The sequence below is a fragment of the Bufo bufo genome, chromosome 6 (genome assembly GCF_905171765.1).
Source record: "Bufo bufo chromosome 6, aBufBuf1.1, whole genome shotgun sequence".
In the NCBI taxonomy this organism is placed as follows: Eukaryota; Metazoa; Chordata; class Amphibia; order Anura; family Bufonidae; genus Bufo; species Bufo bufo.
In genome coordinates, this window is record NC_053394.1 from 239,320,502 (window position 1) to 239,341,237 (window position 20,736).

General features: G+C 42.2%; 1 protein-coding gene across 14 annotated transcripts in view; it reads right to left on the bottom strand.

Annotated features, from left to right (window-relative positions):
* LDB3 (LIM domain binding 3) overlaps positions 1–20,736 on the bottom strand; it is a 217,348-nt gene that overhangs the window by 26,163 nt on the left and 170,449 nt on the right. For 9 of the 14 annotated variants that reach the window (XM_040436930.1, XM_040436931.1, XM_040436934.1 and 6 more), the window contains 2 exons: positions 15,806–15,853; positions 12,274–12,419 (listed from right to left, as the gene is read on the bottom strand). In XM_040436930.1, the coding sequence (XP_040292864.1) occupies positions 12,274–12,419; positions 15,806–15,853 (194 nt within the window). The remainder of the gene's footprint in view (positions 1–12,273; positions 12,420–15,805; positions 15,854–20,736) is intronic. The other 5 variants (XM_040436935.1, XM_040436936.1, XM_040436938.1 and 2 more) reach the window with 1 other exon arrangement.

Here is a 20,736-nt window from a genome sequence, read left to right on the forward strand (position 1 = left end):
CTGTGCATATATACTGTGAGTGGAGGAGCTGTGCATATATTCTGTGAGTGGAGGAGCTGTGCATATATACTGTATACTGTGGGTAGAGGAGCTGTGCATATATGCTGTGGGTAGAGGAGCTGTGCATATATGCTGTGGGTGGAGGAGCTGTGCATATATACTGTGAGTGGAGGAGCTGTGCATATATACTGTGAGTGGAGGAGCTATGCATATAGGCTGTGAGTGGAGGATCTGTGCATATAGACTGTGAGTGGAGGATCTGTGCATATAGACTGAGTGGAGGATCTGTACATATATACTGTGAGTGGAGGATCTGTGCATATATACTGTGAGTGGAGGAGCTGTACATATAGACTGTGAGTGGAGGATCTGAGCATATAGACTGTGAGTGGAGGAGCTGTGCATATATACTGTGAGTGGAGGAGCTGTGCATATATACTGTGAGTGGAGGATCTGTGCATATAGACTGTGAGTGGAGGAGCTGTGCATATATACTGTGGGTGGAGGAGCTGTGCATATATACTGTGAGTGGAGGATCTGTGCATATATACTGTGAGTGGAGGATCTGTGCATATATACTGTGGGTGGAGGAGCTGTGCATATATACTGTAGGTGGAGGAGCTGTGCATATATACTGTGGGTGGAGGAGCTGTGCATATATACTGTGGGTGGAGGAGCTGTGCATATGCTCTGTGAGTGGAGGATCTTTGCATAAATACTGTGAGTGGAGAAGCTGTGCATATATACTGTAAGTGGAGGAGCTGTACATTTATACTGTGGGTGGAGGAGCTGTGCATATATACTGTGAGTGGAGGATCTGTGCATATATACTGTGAGTGGAGGAGCTGTGCATATATACTGTGAGTGGAGGAGCTGTGCATATATACTGTGAGTGGAGGAGCTGTGCATATATACTGTGAGTGGAGGAGTTGTGCATATATACTGTGAGTGGAGGAGCTGTGCATATATACTGTATACTGTGGGTAGAGGAGCTGTGCATATATGCTGTGGGTGGAGGATCTGTGCATATATACTGTGAGTGGAGGATCTGTGCATATATACTGTGAGTGGAGGAGCTGTGCATATATACTGTGAGTGGAGGATCTGTGCATATATACTGTGAGTGGAGGAGCTGTGCATATATACTGTGAGTGGAGGAGCTGTGCATATAGACTGTGAGTGGATGAGCTGTGCATATATACTGTGAGTGGAGGAGTTGTGCATATATACTGTGAGTGGAGGAGCTGTGCATATAGACTGTGAGTGGAGGAGCTGTGCATATATACTGTGAGTGGAGGATCTGTGCATATATACTGTGAGTGGAGGATCTGTGCATATAGACTGTGAGTGGAGGAGCTGTGCATATATACTGTATACTGTGGGTAGAGGAGCTGTGCATATATGCTGTGGGTGGAGGATCTGTGCATATATACTGTGAGTGGAGGATCTGTGCATATATACTGTGAGTGGAGGAGCTGTGCATATATACTGTGAGTGGAGGAGCTGTGCAAATAGACTGTGATTGGAGGATCTGTGCATATAGACTGTGAGTGGAGGATCTGTGCATATAGACTGTGAGTGGAGGATCTGTGCATATAGACTGTGAGTGGAGGAGCTGTGCATATATACTGTGAGTGGAGGAGCTGTGCATATATACTGTGAGTGGAGGAGCTGTGCATATATACTGTGAGTGGAGGAGCTGTGCATATATACTGTGAGTGGAGGAGCTATGCATATAGACTGTGAGTGGAGGATCTGTGCATATAGACTGTGAGTGGAGGAGCTGTGCATATATACTGTGAGTGGAGGAGCTGTGCATATATACTGTGAGTGGAGGAGCTGTGCATATATTCTGTGAGTGGAGGAGCTGTGCATATATACTGTATACTGTGGGTAGAGGAGCTGTGCATATATGCTGTGGGTAGAGGAGCTGTGCATATATGCTGTGGGTGGAGGAGCTGTGCATATATACTGTGAGTGGAGGAGCTGTGCATATATACTGTGAGTGGAGGAGCTATGCATATAGGCTGTGAGTGGAGGATCTGTGCATATAGACTGTGAGTGGAGGATCTGTGCATATAGACTGAGTGGAGGATCTGTACATATATACTGTGAGTGGAGGATCTGTGCATATATACTGTGAGTGGAGGAGCTGTACATATATACTGTGAGTGGAGGATCTGAGCATATAGACTGTGAGTGGAGGAGCTGTGCATATATACTGTGAGTGGAGGAGCTGTGCATATATACTGTGAGTGGAGGATCTGTGCATATAGACTGTGAGTGGAGGAGCTGTGCATATATACTGTATACTGTGGGTAGAGGAGCTGTGCATATATACTGTGAGTGGAGGATCTGTGCATATAGACTGTGAGTGGAGGATCTGTGCATATAGACTGTGAGTGGAGGAGCTGTGCATATATACTGTGAGTGGAGGAGCTGTGCATATATACTGTGAGTGGAGGAGCTGTGCATATATACTGTGAGTGGAGGAGCTGTGCATATAGACTGTGAGTGGAGGAGCTGTGCATATAGACTGTGAGTGGAGGATCTGTGCATATAGACTGTGAGTGGAGGATCTGTGCATATAGACTGAGTGGAGGAGCTGTACATATATACTGTGAGTGGAGGATCTGTGCATATAGACTGTGAGTGGAGGAGCTGTGCATATATACTGTGAGTGGAGGAGCTGTACATATATACTGTGAGTGCAGGATCTGTGCATATACTGTATACTGTGAGTGGAGGAGCTGTGCATATAGACTGTGAGTGGAGGAGCTGTGCATATAGACTGTGAGTGGAGGAGCTGTGCATATATACTGTGAGTGGAGGAGTTGTGCATATATACTGTGAGTGGAGGATCTGTGCATATAGACTGTGAGTGGAGGATCTGTGCATATAGACTGTGAGTGGAGGAGCTGTGCATATATACTGTGAGTGGAGGAGCTGTGCATATATACTGTGAGTGGAGGAACTGTGCATATAGACTGTGAGTGGAGGAGCTGTGCATATATACTGTGAGTGGAGGAGCTGTGCATATATACTGTGAGTGGAGGAGCTGTGCATATAGACTGTGAGTGGAGGAGTTGTGCATATAGACTGTGAGTGGAGGAGTTGTGCATATAGACTGTGAGTGGAGGAGCTGTGCATATAGACTGTGAGTGGAGGAGCTGTGCATATATACTGTGAGTGGAGGAGCTGTACATATATACTGTGAGTGGAGGAGCTGTACATATACACTGAGTGGTGGAGCTGTACATATACACTGCGTGCAGAATTATTAGGCAAATGAGTATTTTGACCACATCATCCTCTTTATGCATGTTGTCTTACTCCAAGCTGTATAGGCTTGAAAGCCTACTACCAATTAAGCATATTAGGTGATGTGCATCTCTGTAATGAGAAGGGGTGTGGTCTAATGACATCAACACCCTATATTAGGTATGCATAATTATTAGGCAACTTCCTTTCCTTTGGCAAAATGGGTCAAAAGAAGGACTTGACAGGCTCAGAAAAGTCAAAAATAGTGAGATATCTTGCAGAGGGATGCAGCACTCTTAAAATTGCAAAGCTTCTGAAGCGTGATCATCGAACAATCAAGCGTTTCATTCAAAATAGTCAACAGGGTCGCAAGAAGCGTGTGGAAAAACCAAGGCGCAAAATAACTGCCCATGAACTGAGAAAAGTCAAGCGTGCAGCTGCCAAGATGCCACTTACCACCAGTTTGGCCATATTTCAGAGCTGCAACATCACTGGAGTGCCCAAAAGCACAAGGTGTGCAATACTCAGAGACATGGCCAAGGTAAGAAAGGCTGAAAGACGACCACCACTGAACAAGACACACAAGCTGAAACATCAAGACTGGGCCAAGAAATATCTCAAGACTGATTTTTCTAAGGTTTTATGGACTGATGAAATGAGAGTGAGTCTTGATGGGCCAGATGGATGGGCCCGTGGCTGGATTGGTAAAGGGCAGAGAGCTCCAGTCCGACTCAGACGCCAGCAAGGTGGAGGTGGAGTACTGGTTTGGGCTGGTATCATCAAAGATGAGCTTGTGGGGCCTTTTCGGGTTGAGGATGGAGTCAAGCTCAACTCCCAGTCCTACTGCCAGTTTCTGGAAGACACCTTCTTCAAGCAGTGGTACAGGAAGAAGTCTGCATCCTTCAAGAAAAACATGATTTTCATGCAGGACAATGCTCCATCACACGCGTCCAAGTACTCCACAGCGTGGCTGGCAAGAAAAGGTATAAAAGAAGAAAATCTAATGACATGGCCTCCTTGTTCACCTGATCTGAACCCCATTGAGAACCTGTGGTCCATCATCAAATGTGAGATTTACAAGGAGGGAAAACAGTACACCTCTCTGAACAGTGTCTGGGAGGCTGTGGTTGCTGCTGCACGCAATGTTGATGGTGAACAGATCAAAACACTGACAGAATCCATGGATGGCAGGCTTTTGAGTGTCCTTGCAAAGAAAGGTGGCTATATTGGTCACTGATTTGTTTTTGTTTTGTTTTTGAATGTCAGAAATGTATATTTGTGAATGTTGAGATGTTATATTGGTTTCACTGGTAAAAATAAATAATTGAAATGGGTATATATTTGTTTTTTGTTAAGTTGCCTAATAATTATGCACAGTAATAGTCACCTGCACACACAGATATCCCCCTAAAATAGCTAAAACTAAAAACAAACTAAAAACTACTTCCAAAAATATTCAGCTTTGATATTAATGAGTTTTTTGGGTTCATTGAGAACATGGTTGTTGTTCAATAATAAAATTAATCCTCAAAAATACAACTTGCCTAATAATTCTGCACTCCCTGTATACTGTGAGTGGAGGATCTGTGCATATATACTGTGAGTGGAGGAGCTGTACATATATACTGTGAGTGGAGGATCTGTACATATATACTGTGAGTGGTGGAGCTGTACATATATACTGTGAGTGGAGGATCTGTGCATATAGACTGTGGGTGGAGGAGATATACATATATACTGTATACTGTGAGTGGAGGATCTGTACATGTAGACTGTGGGTGGAGGAGATATACATATATACTGTGAGTGGAGGATCTGTACATATATAATGTGGGTGGAGGAGATATACATATATACTGTGAGCGGAGGATCTGTACATATATAATGTGGGTGGAGGAGATATACATATATACTGTGAGTAGAGGATCTGTACATATATAATGTGGGTGGAGGAGATATACATACAGTCCTGATCAAAAGTTTAAGACCACTTGAAAAATGGCAAAAAATCATATTTTACATTGTTGGATCTTAACAAGGTTCCAAGTAGAGCTTCAACATGCAACAAGAAGAAATGAGAGTGAGACAAAACATTTTTGAGCATTCAATTAATTGAAAATAACGATAAAACTGAAACAGGCCGTTTTTCAGCTGATCCAAATTTTAGGACCACATGCCTTTAAAAGACCAAATCTGTGCAAAGATGTGGATTCATTGTCATTTTCTGTCAGGTAGTCACACGTTGTGATGGCAAAGGCAAAAAAACTCTCCCTTTTGAACGTGGTCGGATTTTTGAACTACATAAGCAGGGTCTCTCACAGCGCGCCAGCTGCTGAGGTGGGACGCAGTAAGGCAGTCATTTGGAATTTCTTAAATGATCCTGAGGGTTATGGAACAAAAAAGTCAAGTGGAAGACCCAAAAAAATGTCATCAGCACTGAGCCGGAGGATCCAATTGGCTGTCCGTCAAGACACTGGACGATCCTCGACCCAAATTAAGGCCCTTACTGGTGCTGACTGCAGCCCCATAACCATCAGACGGCATCTGAGACTGAAGGGCTTCAAAAACAAAAAACGTTTTCAAAGACCTCGTCTCCTTGAACACCACAGAACTGCTCGTTTGGGCTTTGCAATAGAGCACCAAACATTGGACATTCAAAGGTGGATGAAAGTTTTATTCTCTGATGAGAAAAAATTTAACCTTGATGGTCCTGATGGTTTCCAACGTTACTGGCATGACAAGCAGATCCCACCTGAGATGTTTTCTACGCGCCACAGTGGAGGGGGCGCCATAATGGTCTGGGGTGCTTCTTCCTTCAGTGGTATAATGGAGCTTCAGGAAGTGCAGGGGCGTCAAACGGTCGCTGGCTATGTCCAGATGTTGCAGAGAGCATTCCTCATGACTGAGGGCCCTCGTCTGTGTGGTAACGACTGGGTTTTTCAACAGGACAACGCTACAGTACACAATGCCCGCAGGACAAGGGACTTCTTCCAGGAGAATAACATCACTCTTTTGGCCCATCCTGCGTGTTCCCCTGATCTAAATCCAATTGAGAACCTTTGGGGATGGATGGCAAGGGAAGTTTACAAAAATGGACAACAGTTCCAGACAGTAGATGGCCTTCGTGCGGCCGTCTTCACCACTTGTAGAAATGTTCCCACTCACCTTATGGAAACGCTTGCATCAAGCATGCCGAAACTAATTTTTGAAGTGATAAACAATAACGGCGGAGCTATTCATTACTAAGTTCATGTTTGAAAGTTGGATTTCTGTTTTGTGGGGTTTCGTTTTTTTTTTGGAGGTGTGGTCCTAAACTTTTGATCAGCTGAAAAACATCCTGTTTCAGTTTATTTGTTGTTTTCATTAAACTGAATACTCAAAAAATGTTTTGTCTCACTCCCATTTCTTCTTGTTGCATGTTGAAGCTCTACTTGGAACCTTAAGATCCAGCCATGCTAAATATGATTTTTTGCCATTTTTCAAGTGGTCTTAAACTTTTGATCAGGACTGTATATACTGTGAGTGGAGGATCTGTACATATATAATGTGGGTGGAGGAGATATACATATATACTGTGGGTGGAGGAGATATACATATATACTGTGAGTGGAGGATCTGTACATATATACTGTGAGTGGAGGAATAGTGTGTATATACTGTGAGTGGAAGATCTGTGCATATATACTGTGGGTGGAGGAGCTGTACATATATACTGTGAGTGGAGGAGCTGTACATATATACTGTGAGTGGAGGAATAGTGTGTATATACTGTGAGTGGAGGACCAGTGCATATATACTGTGAGTGGAGGAGATTTACATATATAGGGCTCCATTCACACGTCCGTGGTGTGTTGCGGACCCGCAAATTGCGGATCCGCAACACACCCACCCGGCACCCCTATAGAAATGCCTATTCTTGTCCGCAGCTGCGGACAAGAAAAGGACATGTTCTATCCTTTGCGGAGCGCGGCCCCGATCTTCGGGTCCGCAGCTCCGCAAAAGATAGAACATGTCCTATTCTTGTCCGCAGCTGCGGGCAAGAATAGGCATTTCTATAGGGGTGCCGGGCGGGTGTGTTGCCCGGGTGTGCTGTCCGCATCCATTCCGTCCCCATAGAAAATGCGGAACGGATGCGGAACCATTTGCGGACGTGTGAATGGAGCCGTACTGTGAGTGGAGGAGCTCAGTTTGAAGGGGGGTTGGGGGTAGACATATGCCTTGGGCTCGTGGCCCTGATGTTACTCCCGCACACACCCTCCTGCAGCTGGAAGATGCACTGCAGTCAGCACCTGTGACAACCTACCAGGACCTTATTGAGTCACTCCCTGTCCGTCTAACTTCTGTCCATGCTGCACACGGTAGTTACTCTCGTCATAATAATGTGACGCCACTGTGTATAACCAAAGCCATAAAGGTGTGACACATTCCATGCACACCAGCAGATCATGAAGGACCCCTCTAACTTCTAATTGAGTCAGTCCGGTTCAGCCAAAGTGTTCATCATCTTGGCTGAAAATTTAGTGTTGCCTGCGGCGCCGTTTCCCCCAAAAATATGGAGTTTGCAAAGGAGGCTTCTAACGGCATCTCTGATGTGGATATGAAGAAAGCCTAACCTGCACACTTTCTAACCACTGACTAGCTGAGGAGCTCAACTAATAAAAGGGTGTGGATAATGTTGGGTAATAAGCACAGGGAGGAGCGGGACCACAGAACATCACCATCCGTTGATTACTGAATGTGTTGGGGCCCACGGTAGACATGGCAAAATGCCCATTATGTTACCTTACCAAAACATTTAGGGGACAGTGCTAATATTTATGGCAATATCATTGGTAGTCTAGGCGATGAATGGATGAACCATCATGTCTACAGTACTGTAAGGTTGCTCTGGGAACAGATCCAGAATGATGCCTCTGTTTCACAATATACAGTATGTTAATGATGGTTGGAGCTAACTGGCTGATAATTCACTTGGCTCCCATTGAACTGGATACCAGCTTTACAAATTCATATGTATGGAGCACCTTCCCATTTGTGGGTACAGTAGTCAGTCAGTATTTTACCAAAAGTCGTTGTCTGATTTAGTATTCTCATATTCAGACACCATGTACTGAATTCAGGAATGTTATTTCTGGGCCCAGAATAGCTACCAAGAGTATCTCTCTGGAGGACTCCATGTATTACAAGGACAGGCCATTGGTTTCAACAGGCACCACTGAGATAGCAACTGTCAATTACAAAGTAGACCCGCCCACTGGACTTCCCTTTAACAACCTAGTTAAACTTTTTGGCTGTTTTGCTGCTTTTCTGGAGTGGTATGGTTCCTGCACCAAAATGGGCCCTTAAGCTGCTGGGCCTCATAGGAGCTGTTACTGCTGTAGTTATTCCCCTGTCATAACCTGTGAAGGCTATAAGGAAGAATTTCATTTTATTTGCTTCTATATTTGAGAGTTCCATTACAGGCTGTAATGTACAGCAATTACCTAATATATGCCTATTAGCCAAATCACTCTCTTTACAAGTATTGGCAAATAGGAGAAAGCAGGTGTGGAAATAAAATTCCATGGCTGTATTTCTTGGCGCTGAGAAAAAAATAATGAAAGTGCTGAATATGGAAGAGAAGAATGTCATATGCTGAAAGCCATCACTTATATCTAATAAATTGTATGTTGAGGTAGAATTGTACTTTCACGTTGCCAAATAGGTTTGTTCATTCTATTGAAACCTATGGGTTTGTGCGCCACCTAGTGGAATGTAGCTGCCATGACGATGTACACATTATCCCAACTCAAATATAAATATAGATTTGTAGCATTTAAAAAAAAATGTGTCGTTCTAGCAATTGCCTCACTACTTGACCAAAGATGTAGCCTCCAACCCCTTGGAACAGTTTGCTCTAAATGTATAGCACTGAGAACTTTTAGTTAGGGTTGTTGCAATGGCAAAATTTTGATTCGATTTAGATACCATAAAAAAGTACTATTCGATACCACGAATAAAAACCAATAAAACCCCAAAAAAGTAGCATTCCACATTTTATGGAACGTTCGGCCCATAATCGTCCAATCCTATTTTTTGGGGGGACAAGGTGACAAAAAAATGGCGAATATTTTTTTTAATATTTTAATAGTTCCCACTTTTTTGGGCGTGGCGATATGTAATATGTTTATTTATTGTTTATATATTTTATATGTAAAATTGGGAAAGAGGGGGAATTAAACGTAATATTTTATATTTTTTTAAACTTTTTATTTAATAACTATTAGCCCCCTTAGGGGCTAGAATCTGGGATCTTTTGATCCCTTGTCCTATTCACCCTAATCGATCTCTATTAGGAAGAATGGGACTTCACACTTTCCCTGCTGCCCTGTGCATAGTACACACAGCAGCAGGGAGATTACCATGGCACCAGGGCTTCAGTAGTGTCCTGGCTGCCATGGTAACCGATCGGAGCCCCAGGATTACACTGCTGGGGCTCCGATCACAACTGCCACTGCACCACCAATGAGGAGGACGGGAGAGGGGACCCTGTGGCCACTGCCACCAATGATTATAATACTGGGGGGTTGGGGGGCGCACTGCGCCACCAATGTTTTTAGTACTGGGAAAAGTGTGGGGGGGGCGCACTGCGCCACCAATGAAGATAAGTAACCTTTTAATACAAATACAGGAGGCAGGTGCTGGCGGCAGAATCACATAGCCGGCACCTGACCTCTATGACAGGGCGCTGCGATCCGCGGAAGTTAACCCCCCAGGTGCTGCAACGGAGGGGTTAACTGCCTTGGATCGCAGTGCCCTATCATAGAGGTCAGGTGCCGGCTATGTGATTCTGCAGATGGCACCCGCCTCCTGTATTTGTATTATTGATTTAGTTATCATCATTGGTGGCGCAGTGGCCACAGCCCCTCCCCTCCTTCGCCTCTCTCTACTCATCGGTGGCAGCGGCAGCAGCGGCACAGGGGGGAGGGAGAGACTCCTTCTCCCCTTTGCTGTGGAGGAGAACATGGAGCGCGCTGAGAGCAGCGCGCTCCATGTTCTGTGATACTAGGCTGTGCAGTAGTACAGCCTAGTATCGGTAATGTCAAATCCGGGTATCGAATCGATACTGGTACAAAAGTATTGATTGGGTATCAATAATTCGATACCCGCAACAACCCTACTTTTAGTTAGCCCCCAGAACAGTGATCATCGTGGGGGCATAGCAGTTGTGCCAACATCATCACCCAAGGGGGCATCTCTAATTGAAAGCCGTCACCATGTGTCAGCAATGTTTAACCTGTGTGGTGTCACAATATCACAAGGTGGAGGGGGTCCCCTTCCTAGCTGATCATGAGTTTTATGCCCTAGCAGCTGCCTGTTCATTTTAAATGTACATGCAGTAAAGACTTGGAATGAAAAAATACAATATTACAATGAAATACTAAAATGATATGGGAAAAAAGGGTAACATTTGGTAAAATTTTGTTACAAAAGAACCATGTAAAATGAGGAATAAACATGATTATTTAGAAAAAAAACTATTATTTAAAAAACACCTTTTCTTTATTAAAGGGGTTGTCCCATCATGCTGTTGTCACGGTGAGCCCTAGGTGACTAAGTGCCGGCTCTAGGTGACTGAGTGGGCCAGCACCTTGCCTCCTACTGTAGTAAATAGGGGCTACGCAAACAGCGCCGTAGAACAAGCTACCCTGCTTCTATAACTCCGAAGTAATAGAAGAATGGATGCTTGTTCAGTTATGCTGTTTGTGTAGCTGCCACTCACTAAAACTATGGAAAAAGCATAGTGGCTGCCCGCTCAGCTGCTTCCATAAGCCTAGGATCGGTGCCAACTCCCATCTCATTGTGTATGCGGTGAGATGGGACACCCCCATGGTGCCTCATGGAAGTAAGCCCAATACATATGCCCTTTTAGGGAACCTCAGCATCAAAGAAAGGGGGTCTGCTTATAATCAGGGTCAGAATGGAAATTATAAAAACACCTTTACATGGCCAACTGAGCAGGCAATTATTGGGAATTACCAGTAACTGTTCCCGGATCTGCTTTTACATGCAGCAATAATCTCCTCTCTGTGGGGATAAGTGATCACTAGTATTGAGCCAATCGAAGTATCTGACGTGAACTTCAAACTGAATTTCAGGAAAAATTTGATTCGCCCCAAAGCCAAATTTCCTTGCACTTTGTGGTAATCGAATCTATATTTCCTGAAATGGTGTAAAAAAGAAAAACATACCCACTTCATCCATTTGCGCGTGAAGAGGCCGTCGTGGCCATCTTGATTGCAGAAACTTTTGTGTGGGATGTCATCACGTCACCGCGCCAGATTTGCACAGTGTCTTTAATCAAGATGGCCATAACGGCCTCTCCGCAATCAAATGGATAAAGTGAGTATATAAGTTTTTTTTAACTGGATAATCCCCAGAAAGGCTTATTTGATAAACACAGCATCTGAGGGGTTCAATGCCGGGGGCGGTGCAATTGCCGTTCCCTGTCGTTGCGCCCGCTGTATACCAAGGAATGCGCTTCGTGATGAAGTAATTCATCACAAATTGAATTTCTTTGTGAAATTTGGTGAAGCAGCCGAATCAAATTTTTCCTAACTTTGCTCATCTCTAGTGATCACTCGTTCCTAAGAAGCATTGTCTCTGGCCAGCAGATCCTTATTTATGCTGGAGAATCTGCTATCCGGAAATAATGCTTTTGGGTGCCACATCAACGATAAATTCTCCCAATAATCATGGCATCTTTATACAGGGAAATTATGGGGAACATTCATATGAATGTTCACTCCCTATAATCATGGCCCAATGTAATATTACATTCATTTGGGCGCCTGCTCAGATATAAAAGGTCTTGTCTTTATTTGACATCGGACACATTCTGTTTGAAGTGTCATTCCCAGTACAAAGTACACATCTTCCTGTGTATTGTGCCTGTTTTAACCTCAGCTTCTCACCATTGTTACTGGATAAATACATTATTGCAGAATATCAGTTAGTCTTGCATTTTCTCACCTTGGCTTGGCTGATAAACAGATGGTTTGATACTCGCAGTGGTTACTACTCGAGGCTTGGCAGCAGGAGCTGAAGGCTCAGTGTGTCCTCCATAAGGCATGGGACCTTTGGCAGCAGTATTGGAAGAATAGGCTTGGCTAGAAGAACTAAAAGCAAAGAAAAATATTTAGCATTGTGAGGTGTAGTAGTATTTAATGAGAATTGAATATGAAATCCACAGTTGACAACTGGTTATCACTTAAATGGCTGCAGCAGCCTGTACACAGTAGATCATTGTTTGCATTTGGCTACTGTTTTAAGTAGCTAAAGAGGACATGTCATCCATCCTGACGTGTATGTTGTAGTAAATACAGTCCTGATCAAAAGTTAAAGACCACTTGAAAAATTGCAAAAAATCATATTTTACATTGTTGGATCTTAACAAGGTTCCAAGTAGAGCTTCAACATGCAACAAGAAGAAAAGAGAGTGAGACAAAACATTTTTTGAGCATTCAATTAATTAAAAATAACGGTTAAACTGAAACAGGCTGTTTTTCAGCTGATCCAAATTTTAGGACCACATGCCTTTAAAAGCCCAAATCTGTGCAAAGATGTGGATTCATTGTCATTTTCTGTCAGGTAGTCACACGTTGTGATGGCAAAGGCAAAGAAACTCTCCCTTTTTGAACGCGGTCGGGTTGTTGAACTGCATAGGCAGGGTCTCTCACAGCGCGCCATCGCTGCTGAGGTGGGACTCAGTAAGACTTAAATGATCCTGAGGGTTATGGAACAAAAAAGTCAAGTGGAAGACCCAAAAAAATGTCATCAGCACTGAGCCGGAGGATCCAATTGATTGTCCGTCAAGACACTGGACGATCCTCGACCCAAATTAAGGCCCTTACTGGTGCTGACTGCAGCCCCATAACCATCAGACGGCATCTGAGACTGAAGGGCTTCAAAAACAAAAAACGTCTTCAAAGACCTCGTCTCCTTCAACGCCACAGAACTGCTTGTTTAGACTTTGCAAGAGAGCACCAAACATGGGACATTCAAAGGTGGAAGAAAGTTTTTTTTCTCTGATGAGTAAAAAATGTAACCTTGATGGTCCTGATGGTTTCCAACGTTACTGGCATGACAAGCAGATCCCATCTGAGATGTTTTCTACGCGCCACAGTGGAGGGGGCGCCATAATGGTCTGGGGTGCTTTTTCCTTCAGTGGAACAATGGAGCTTCAGGAAGTGCAGGGGCGTCAAACGGCCGCTGGCTATGTCCAGATGTTGCAGAGAGCATTCCTCATGACTGAGGGCCCTCGTCTGTGTGATAACGACTGGGTTTTTCAACAGGACAACTCTACAGTACACAATGCCCGCAGGACAAGGGACTTCCAGGAGAATAACATCACTCTTTTGGCCCATCCTGCGTGTTCCCCTGATCTAAATCCAATTGAGAACCTTTGGGGATGGATGGCAAGGGAAGTTTACAAAAATGGACAACAGTTCCAGACAGTAGATGGCCTTCGTGCGGCCGTCTTCACCACTTGGAGAAATGTTCCCACTTACCTCATGGAAACGCTTGCATCAAGCATGCCGAAACGAATTTTTGAAGTGATAAACAATAACGGCGGAGCTACTCATTACTGAGTTCATGTTTGGAAGTTGGATTTCTGTTTTGGGGGGGTTTAGTTTTTTTTTTGGTGTGGTCCTAAACTTTTGATCAGCTGAAAAACAGCCTGTTTCAGTTTATTTGTTGTTTTCATTAAATTGAATGCTCAAAAAATGTTTTGTCTCACTCCCATTTCTTCTTGCTGCAAATGTTGAAGCTCTACTTGGAACCTTGTTAAGATCCAGCCATGCTAAATATGATTTTTTGCCATTTTTCAAGTGGTCTTAAACTTTTGATCAGGACTGTACTTGTATTTCCTATAAAATAATTTAGGAGCATTTTGTCTTATAACTTAGTGTTGTCGTTCCTCCTATAAATGTATAAATGAACTGACAACTAAGTGTTACATACTTGGCAAAAGTACTACTTTTGTCTGGGCAATCCGATGAATCAGACTGTGAAAAAGGTGGGGCTTATGCATGGTCCACACCAAAGTGGGCTTTTGTGAAGGTTCCAGTCCTTGTGTAGGGGTGGTCCATAGGAAAATATCCTGTATTTTGAATTTTCTATACTGATATGTATGTGTTACGATTTATATTGTCAAGTGTGTGTCCCTACACAGTCTAAGGGTAGAACAATAGGGCACGGTCATGATGTGGTTAGCAGTATCTCATGTCCCAATAAAAGTCAATGGGGAAATAGGTTTTTTGAGACAAAGCTGGCACTTTCCAAGTTGTGATAACTGCACCTGTTCTACAGGTGGTCAAAAGCACATAAAACATGTCCTGCTGCTTGCGGCTACTGACCACATAGGGTATACAGTTGTTGAGCCGCTTGTGATATACGTTTAATATTTTTTTTACCATGTGTCACTATTTGAAGTTAATCAGAGTGCTAAAGAACCACGAAAATTCACAACATTTCAAACAGTAGTCCATAAACGCAACCTAAACGCATGATTATGCATGCTGTACTTACGGTATATGCAATCCCTAACAGCAGCACAGACACAATCATGTTATGTGGTCATACCATTACACTGTCACTGATGGGACAGTGTCAGATTATATTGGGACACACACCCAGCTGGTAACACCAGTTGTCAGTTTATTAATACATTTCTAGGACGAATAGCACAGGAATGGCACAATATAGAGATCTAGCTGCTGTAGAATTGTGTTTTCATCGGGAATGCAAGTATTTTCTGAAATAGTTGTGTCAGAAGAGCTGACAGGTCCACTTTAAAACCTACAGTAGTTCTTGGGCAGATATAAATCTGATGATGGACGGGCTTGTGTACAGCATATAGTACACATGCAATAGGAAATAAAAAGTACAAGAAAGTAACTGTAAAGTTTTAGATTGAATAAATGTGTCATGCTACCGCAGAAACCAGATAGAGAAGGGCAAACTTATAGTTGACAGTCAGAGCTGGACTGACGACCAGGACACTTTCAGATCCTTCGCTATGCCAGCCTCTCACACAAGATGGGGCCCCAAAGATCAGACAGATGACAGCTCCATTTGGAGATAGCTTTGGAGCTAATACCTTGTCTCTGGGGTCAATCTATCATATCTATGAGTATATGTCTTGTGTGTACTAATAACAACCAATTAAAGTGGCTGTACAGAAGTTCCGTATAGACGAGGATGGCCAAGACTCGTTTTACTGGCTATTGGTTGCCCACTTTATGCATGCTTACAATCTCCTGATTTCTATTATTATTATTATTATTATTATTATTTACTTATATCAGAATAGCATTTCACTGAAATAAAATCCCCCCATCTGTATTCAACCACATATAGCTCATGCAAACTGTTAAAGCCTATGTATAGCACCACACTCATATTACAATAGGTTTTGTACGAGGTGAGTTGCGACAGGTCTCACAGAGAACTCTTTCATTAGAACTTTACACATTTGACATAAAACCACGTTTGCCAATACCTTATTTTTGACTGGTAGCTGGAAGAAAAGGATGCTTGCTGATGAAGGCTAAAAAATGACAAAAGTTCACCTTTGTTACTTAGTAGTGGAGACCCATAAAGGAAAATGTACTCCCTTAATATTTCTCCTTATTGGGTCTTTCATTTTCAATCTGTTTTGTGTAAAACAGTGCATTAGGGGTTTTCACAAAAAACAACTTGAAGCAGATGACTGTATCCAGCTGAAAGAATGATGACGTCTGTTACCCCTCAGGTTTAATCACGCTATCATTGGTAGACATGTGGATATAGCATTTAGTAGGTTAATTTTGAGACTTGTCAGCCCATCTATTTTATGAATGAAGCAATGAAAGAAAAATGTATTTCTTTTCCACACATTTACACAATAGGTAAACTTATTGGGTGCAACCTATACTAAATTATCCCACTATAAACATTTCATAACGTTCACACAGCTATCTGTATATTTATACCAAATATCTAAGAACAAGTCATGTCCCCCTATAATCTATAGCATATTTGGTCCTAATGTTACTTTACATTCCAGTACCCTTCATAATGACATTGTTTCCACCAGTAGACAACCTTTTGCATTATGAACAATCTTTGAGATCTTCATGTTTATAAGAATCTTTAAGGAAAGGTTTAAGATGCATAGTATTCAAAAGAAGTCCAATCATACCCGTCAAGTATTGAGTTGGGAGTTCAAAAGAAAAACTAAACTGTTGGACTGGAAATTGAACTTTAGACTTGAGTTGTTAGTGATTGAGGATGCAATTTGGTTATTGGCATACATGGAAGAAGAGGACCCCATAACCAAACTGGGGCCTTTATTATGGTGATATTTTTTTTTATATCTAGGACAGTAGGTCTAGTGTTAAGATAACAAGAAAATGTTGGCTGAATGTTTGTCTTGTGCTGTGGTAAGAGAGGGAAGAAAGCCACTGTCAAAAAATGGCCAACCCTTCTTTCCCCTGACACCTGTCTTTGGTGGAGAATAGGGAGGCTATCATGCAGATTAGGTCGTCGGCTTGTCCCACCGAAATCGGTGGATTTGGCCAATAAAGAGCTAATGCCAACTCTACACCCTTTTTTTCTAACAATGCAGCAGTTCTGAAGAGGATATGGTACCAGAAGTAGTGAATACTAAATGGGATAAGACCAACCAAGAATGGGAACCCTCTCGCCAAGAGCCCCATAGCAGCTGCTCTTTGTGACATATGTCCTTGAGATCAACCAGTGAAGCAAAGGCAGCAGTCCTAGCATTGCTTTACAGTTCTATCCTAAGCACTGTTTCTGATTCTAATTGTTAATTAGCTTCTGCTATAAATGCTGGACTGTAATCTCATTCCTTGCCTGAGCTTAGGTTCCTAGTTTACTAGTGTAACTAGTAAAGGTGTGCTAACCGCTTCCTGTTTACCGACTATGAGTATTACCTGACCCCTTGATGCTTTGTACGTGTGTTTCATACCCCCTGAAGGAAGCCCTAGGCAAATCTGTGTTGGGGTATTATAAATTTTAATTTTTTTTTTTTTATTAGTGCATTTTTTAATTCTGTTTGTGGAGAATTCTTTCTCTTTATAATAGTTAGCACTTTGTTGGGATATATTTATTGATATATATTTCTAGTTAAGGCACTTCCTTATCATTGATTGTATATGTATACCAATGCTGCTCCCCTTTTTTCCAAATGATTGTCACTATTTTCTGAATTGTTGTATGTCTATTTAAATATTTAATAAAATGATATATTTTTATTATTCTGTGGTTTTCTTTTGGTAGGTCTTCTGATGAATATGACTATTACCTGACCCCCTGGGTGCTTCACACCTGTGTCTCTAACACGCGTGGGTCAGCTGCCAGCTACACCAGGACTTTTCCAAGAGTTAGCGGCCTGGTGGGTACCCTGCAGTGAAGACCAGATCCTCGTATAGAGGTTAAAAGGTGTAAACAAGGGAATTGACAGGATAATGCCCTTAGGAGTAGCCTAAAGTCAAACCAGTTAGTTGGTATAGTGGAGCCACACCCACTGTCCATTAGACAGACTTAAACATACTGTATGGAACCAGCGTGCTAGAGGTGAGCCAACAATATTTGGCAAAGGAGGACCTTCATATTAATGTTGGGAATTGGCTTAATGTACTGGCCTATATGAGTTATTGGAAATGCTTGCTGAAAAAACCTTGGAGGTTGTGGAATGGAGTGTTTAGTCTCCACCCAAAATGGTTAACAGTTAATGGTTGGTGAGGTTCACCTTAATTTGACAAATGAAGATATTTAATTATAAGTTCTCATGATGATAATTTTCTTCAGATTAAAAATGATCACTTCTCCCCCATAGTTGATTTTACTGTAGGAGTTTGCTTCTATAGATTTCCCTGCAGAAGCAGAATCCTTCCTCACAGTTGGAGTACATGTATTAGATGAGTGGGCTGAAATTTGCTAAAGCAAGATATACTGCTTGTTAGCAGCCTTCCACTCTTGCCAAAGAGTCCCAAGTGGGAAACATGTATGTATGCTGTTCATATGCCCTAATAGGACATATGGGCATACACTGCTGGAAATCAGTCCCTATAAGAGATCCTTCTTCACATGAATACAGATTGTCAAATTAATTGCAGAAATTTCTACGACTGGCCCACAAATCTGCCGTATGTAAATATACTCATGTTTGTGCAGAAAAAAAACAAAACAGGTGGACATTCAATGTGGTCCTATGAAATGGAGTGATGATGTAATGAAGATGTGACTGAAACTAGAGTGACTTGACAAAATGGAGAATGCCAGCAGCTTTGTTAGCCATTATTACTAAGCAATGGAAGAGCAAGCTTAGTTCTCAACATGATGTCTGAAAGCACCACTAGGAACACACAAATGTTGAAGTATATATTTCACTCAAAACCCTTAAGTGCTTGCAAGGTGTTGAATTGAGTTGAACTCCTTAAAGGGAAATTATCACTTTTGCTGACTGCAAACTTTAGTTTTGTAAGTTTGTATAATTTTAGTTTGGTTAATCAGAAATTATAGTGTAACATTTTCTTTTGGAAGAAAGTTAAAAACATATTTTTAGCTGAATCGATATTTGAACTTAAAGTTAATAATAGGAGTCTCAAGGAGCATCTCTCACTCCGCTGGACCTCCCTTAACTGCTTAGCCCACTGATATCCATGGGAACTGCGTAGTGCATCATTTTAACTGTGGTAACACTGCAGGAAAACTGAACACCTGCCACCAGGTTCCCCTAAAGACTATAGCAGAAACCCAGATATTTCCAGCATTGAGACAACCTGTGAGCACATATAAGTGGATAGCCCCTTTAACAATTTTTTTTCTTTTTCTAACCGGAAAAGTGTTTTTTCCATACAGTAGATATAAAAAGTCCATACATCCCTGTTAAAATGTCAGGTTTCTGTGATGTCAAAAAAATGAGACATAGATAAATCATTTCTGAACTTTTTCCACCTTTAATGTGACCTATTAACTGTACCACTCAATTGAAAAACAAACTGAAATCTTTTAGGCGGAGGGAAGAAAAAAAAAAAAACTAAAATAATGTGGTTGCATAAGTGTGCACACCCTCTTATAACTGGGGATGTAGCGGTGTTCAGAATTAAGCAATCACATTCAAAATAATGTTAAATAGGAGTCAGCATACACCTGCCATCATTTAAAGTGCCTCTGATTAACCCCAAATAAAGTTCAGTTGCTCTCGTTGGTCTTTCTTGAAATTTTCTTAGTCGCATCCCACAGCAAAAGCCATGGTCCACAGAGAGCTTCCAAAGCATCTGAGGAATCTCATTCTTAAAAGGTATCAGTCAGGAGAAGGGTACAAAAGAATTTCCAAGACATTAGATATACCATGGAACACAGTGAAGACAGTCATCATCAAGTGGAGAAAATATGGCACAACAGTGACATTACCAAGAACTGGACGTCCCTCCAAAATTGATGAAGAGACGAGAAAAAAACTGGTCTGGGAGGCTGCCAAGAGGCCTACAGCAACATTAAAGGAGCTGCAGGAATAGTACTGGCTGTGTGGTACATGTGACAACAATCTCCCGTATTCTTCATATGTCTGGGCTATGGGGTAGAGTGGCCAGACGAAAGCCTTTTCTTATGAAAAACATCCAAGCCAGGCTATATTTAGCAAAAACACATCTGAAGTCTCCCAAAAGCATGTGGGAAAAGGTTTTATGGTCTGATTAAGGCAGCCAAGGTTGAACTTTTTGGCCATAATTCCAAAAGATATGTTTGGCGCAAAAACGACACTGCACATCCCCAAAAGAACACCATACCCACAGTGAAGCATGGGGGTGGCAGCATCATGCTTTGGGGCTGTTTTTCTTCACCTGGAACTGGGGCCTTAGTTAAGCTAGAGGGAATTATGAACAGTTCCAAATACCAGTCATTATTGGCACAAAACCTTCAAGCTTCTGCTAGAAAGCTGAACATGAAGAGGAACTTCATCTTTCAGCATGTCAACGACCCAAAGCATAAATCCAAATCAACAAAGGAATGGCTTCACCAGAAGAAGATTAAAGTTTTGGAATGGCCCAGCCAGAGCCCAGACCTGAATCCGATTGAAAATCTGTGGGGTGATCTGAAGAGGGCTGTGCACAGAAGATGCCCTCGCAATCTGACAGATTTGGAGTTTTTTTGCAAAGAAGAGTGGGAAAATCTTGCCAAGTCAAAATGTATCCTGCTGATAGACTAATACCCAACAAGACTGAGTGCTGTAAGATAATATGCAACCATATTAGTTTATTTTTATATTTTTTCTTTCCTCTACCTAAAAGATTTCAGTTTGTTTTTCAATTGAGTTGTACAGTTTATATGTCACATTAAAGGTGGAAAAAGTTCTGAAATGATTTATCTTTGTCTCATTTTTTTACATCACAGAAACCTGACATTTTAACAGGGGTGTGTAGACTT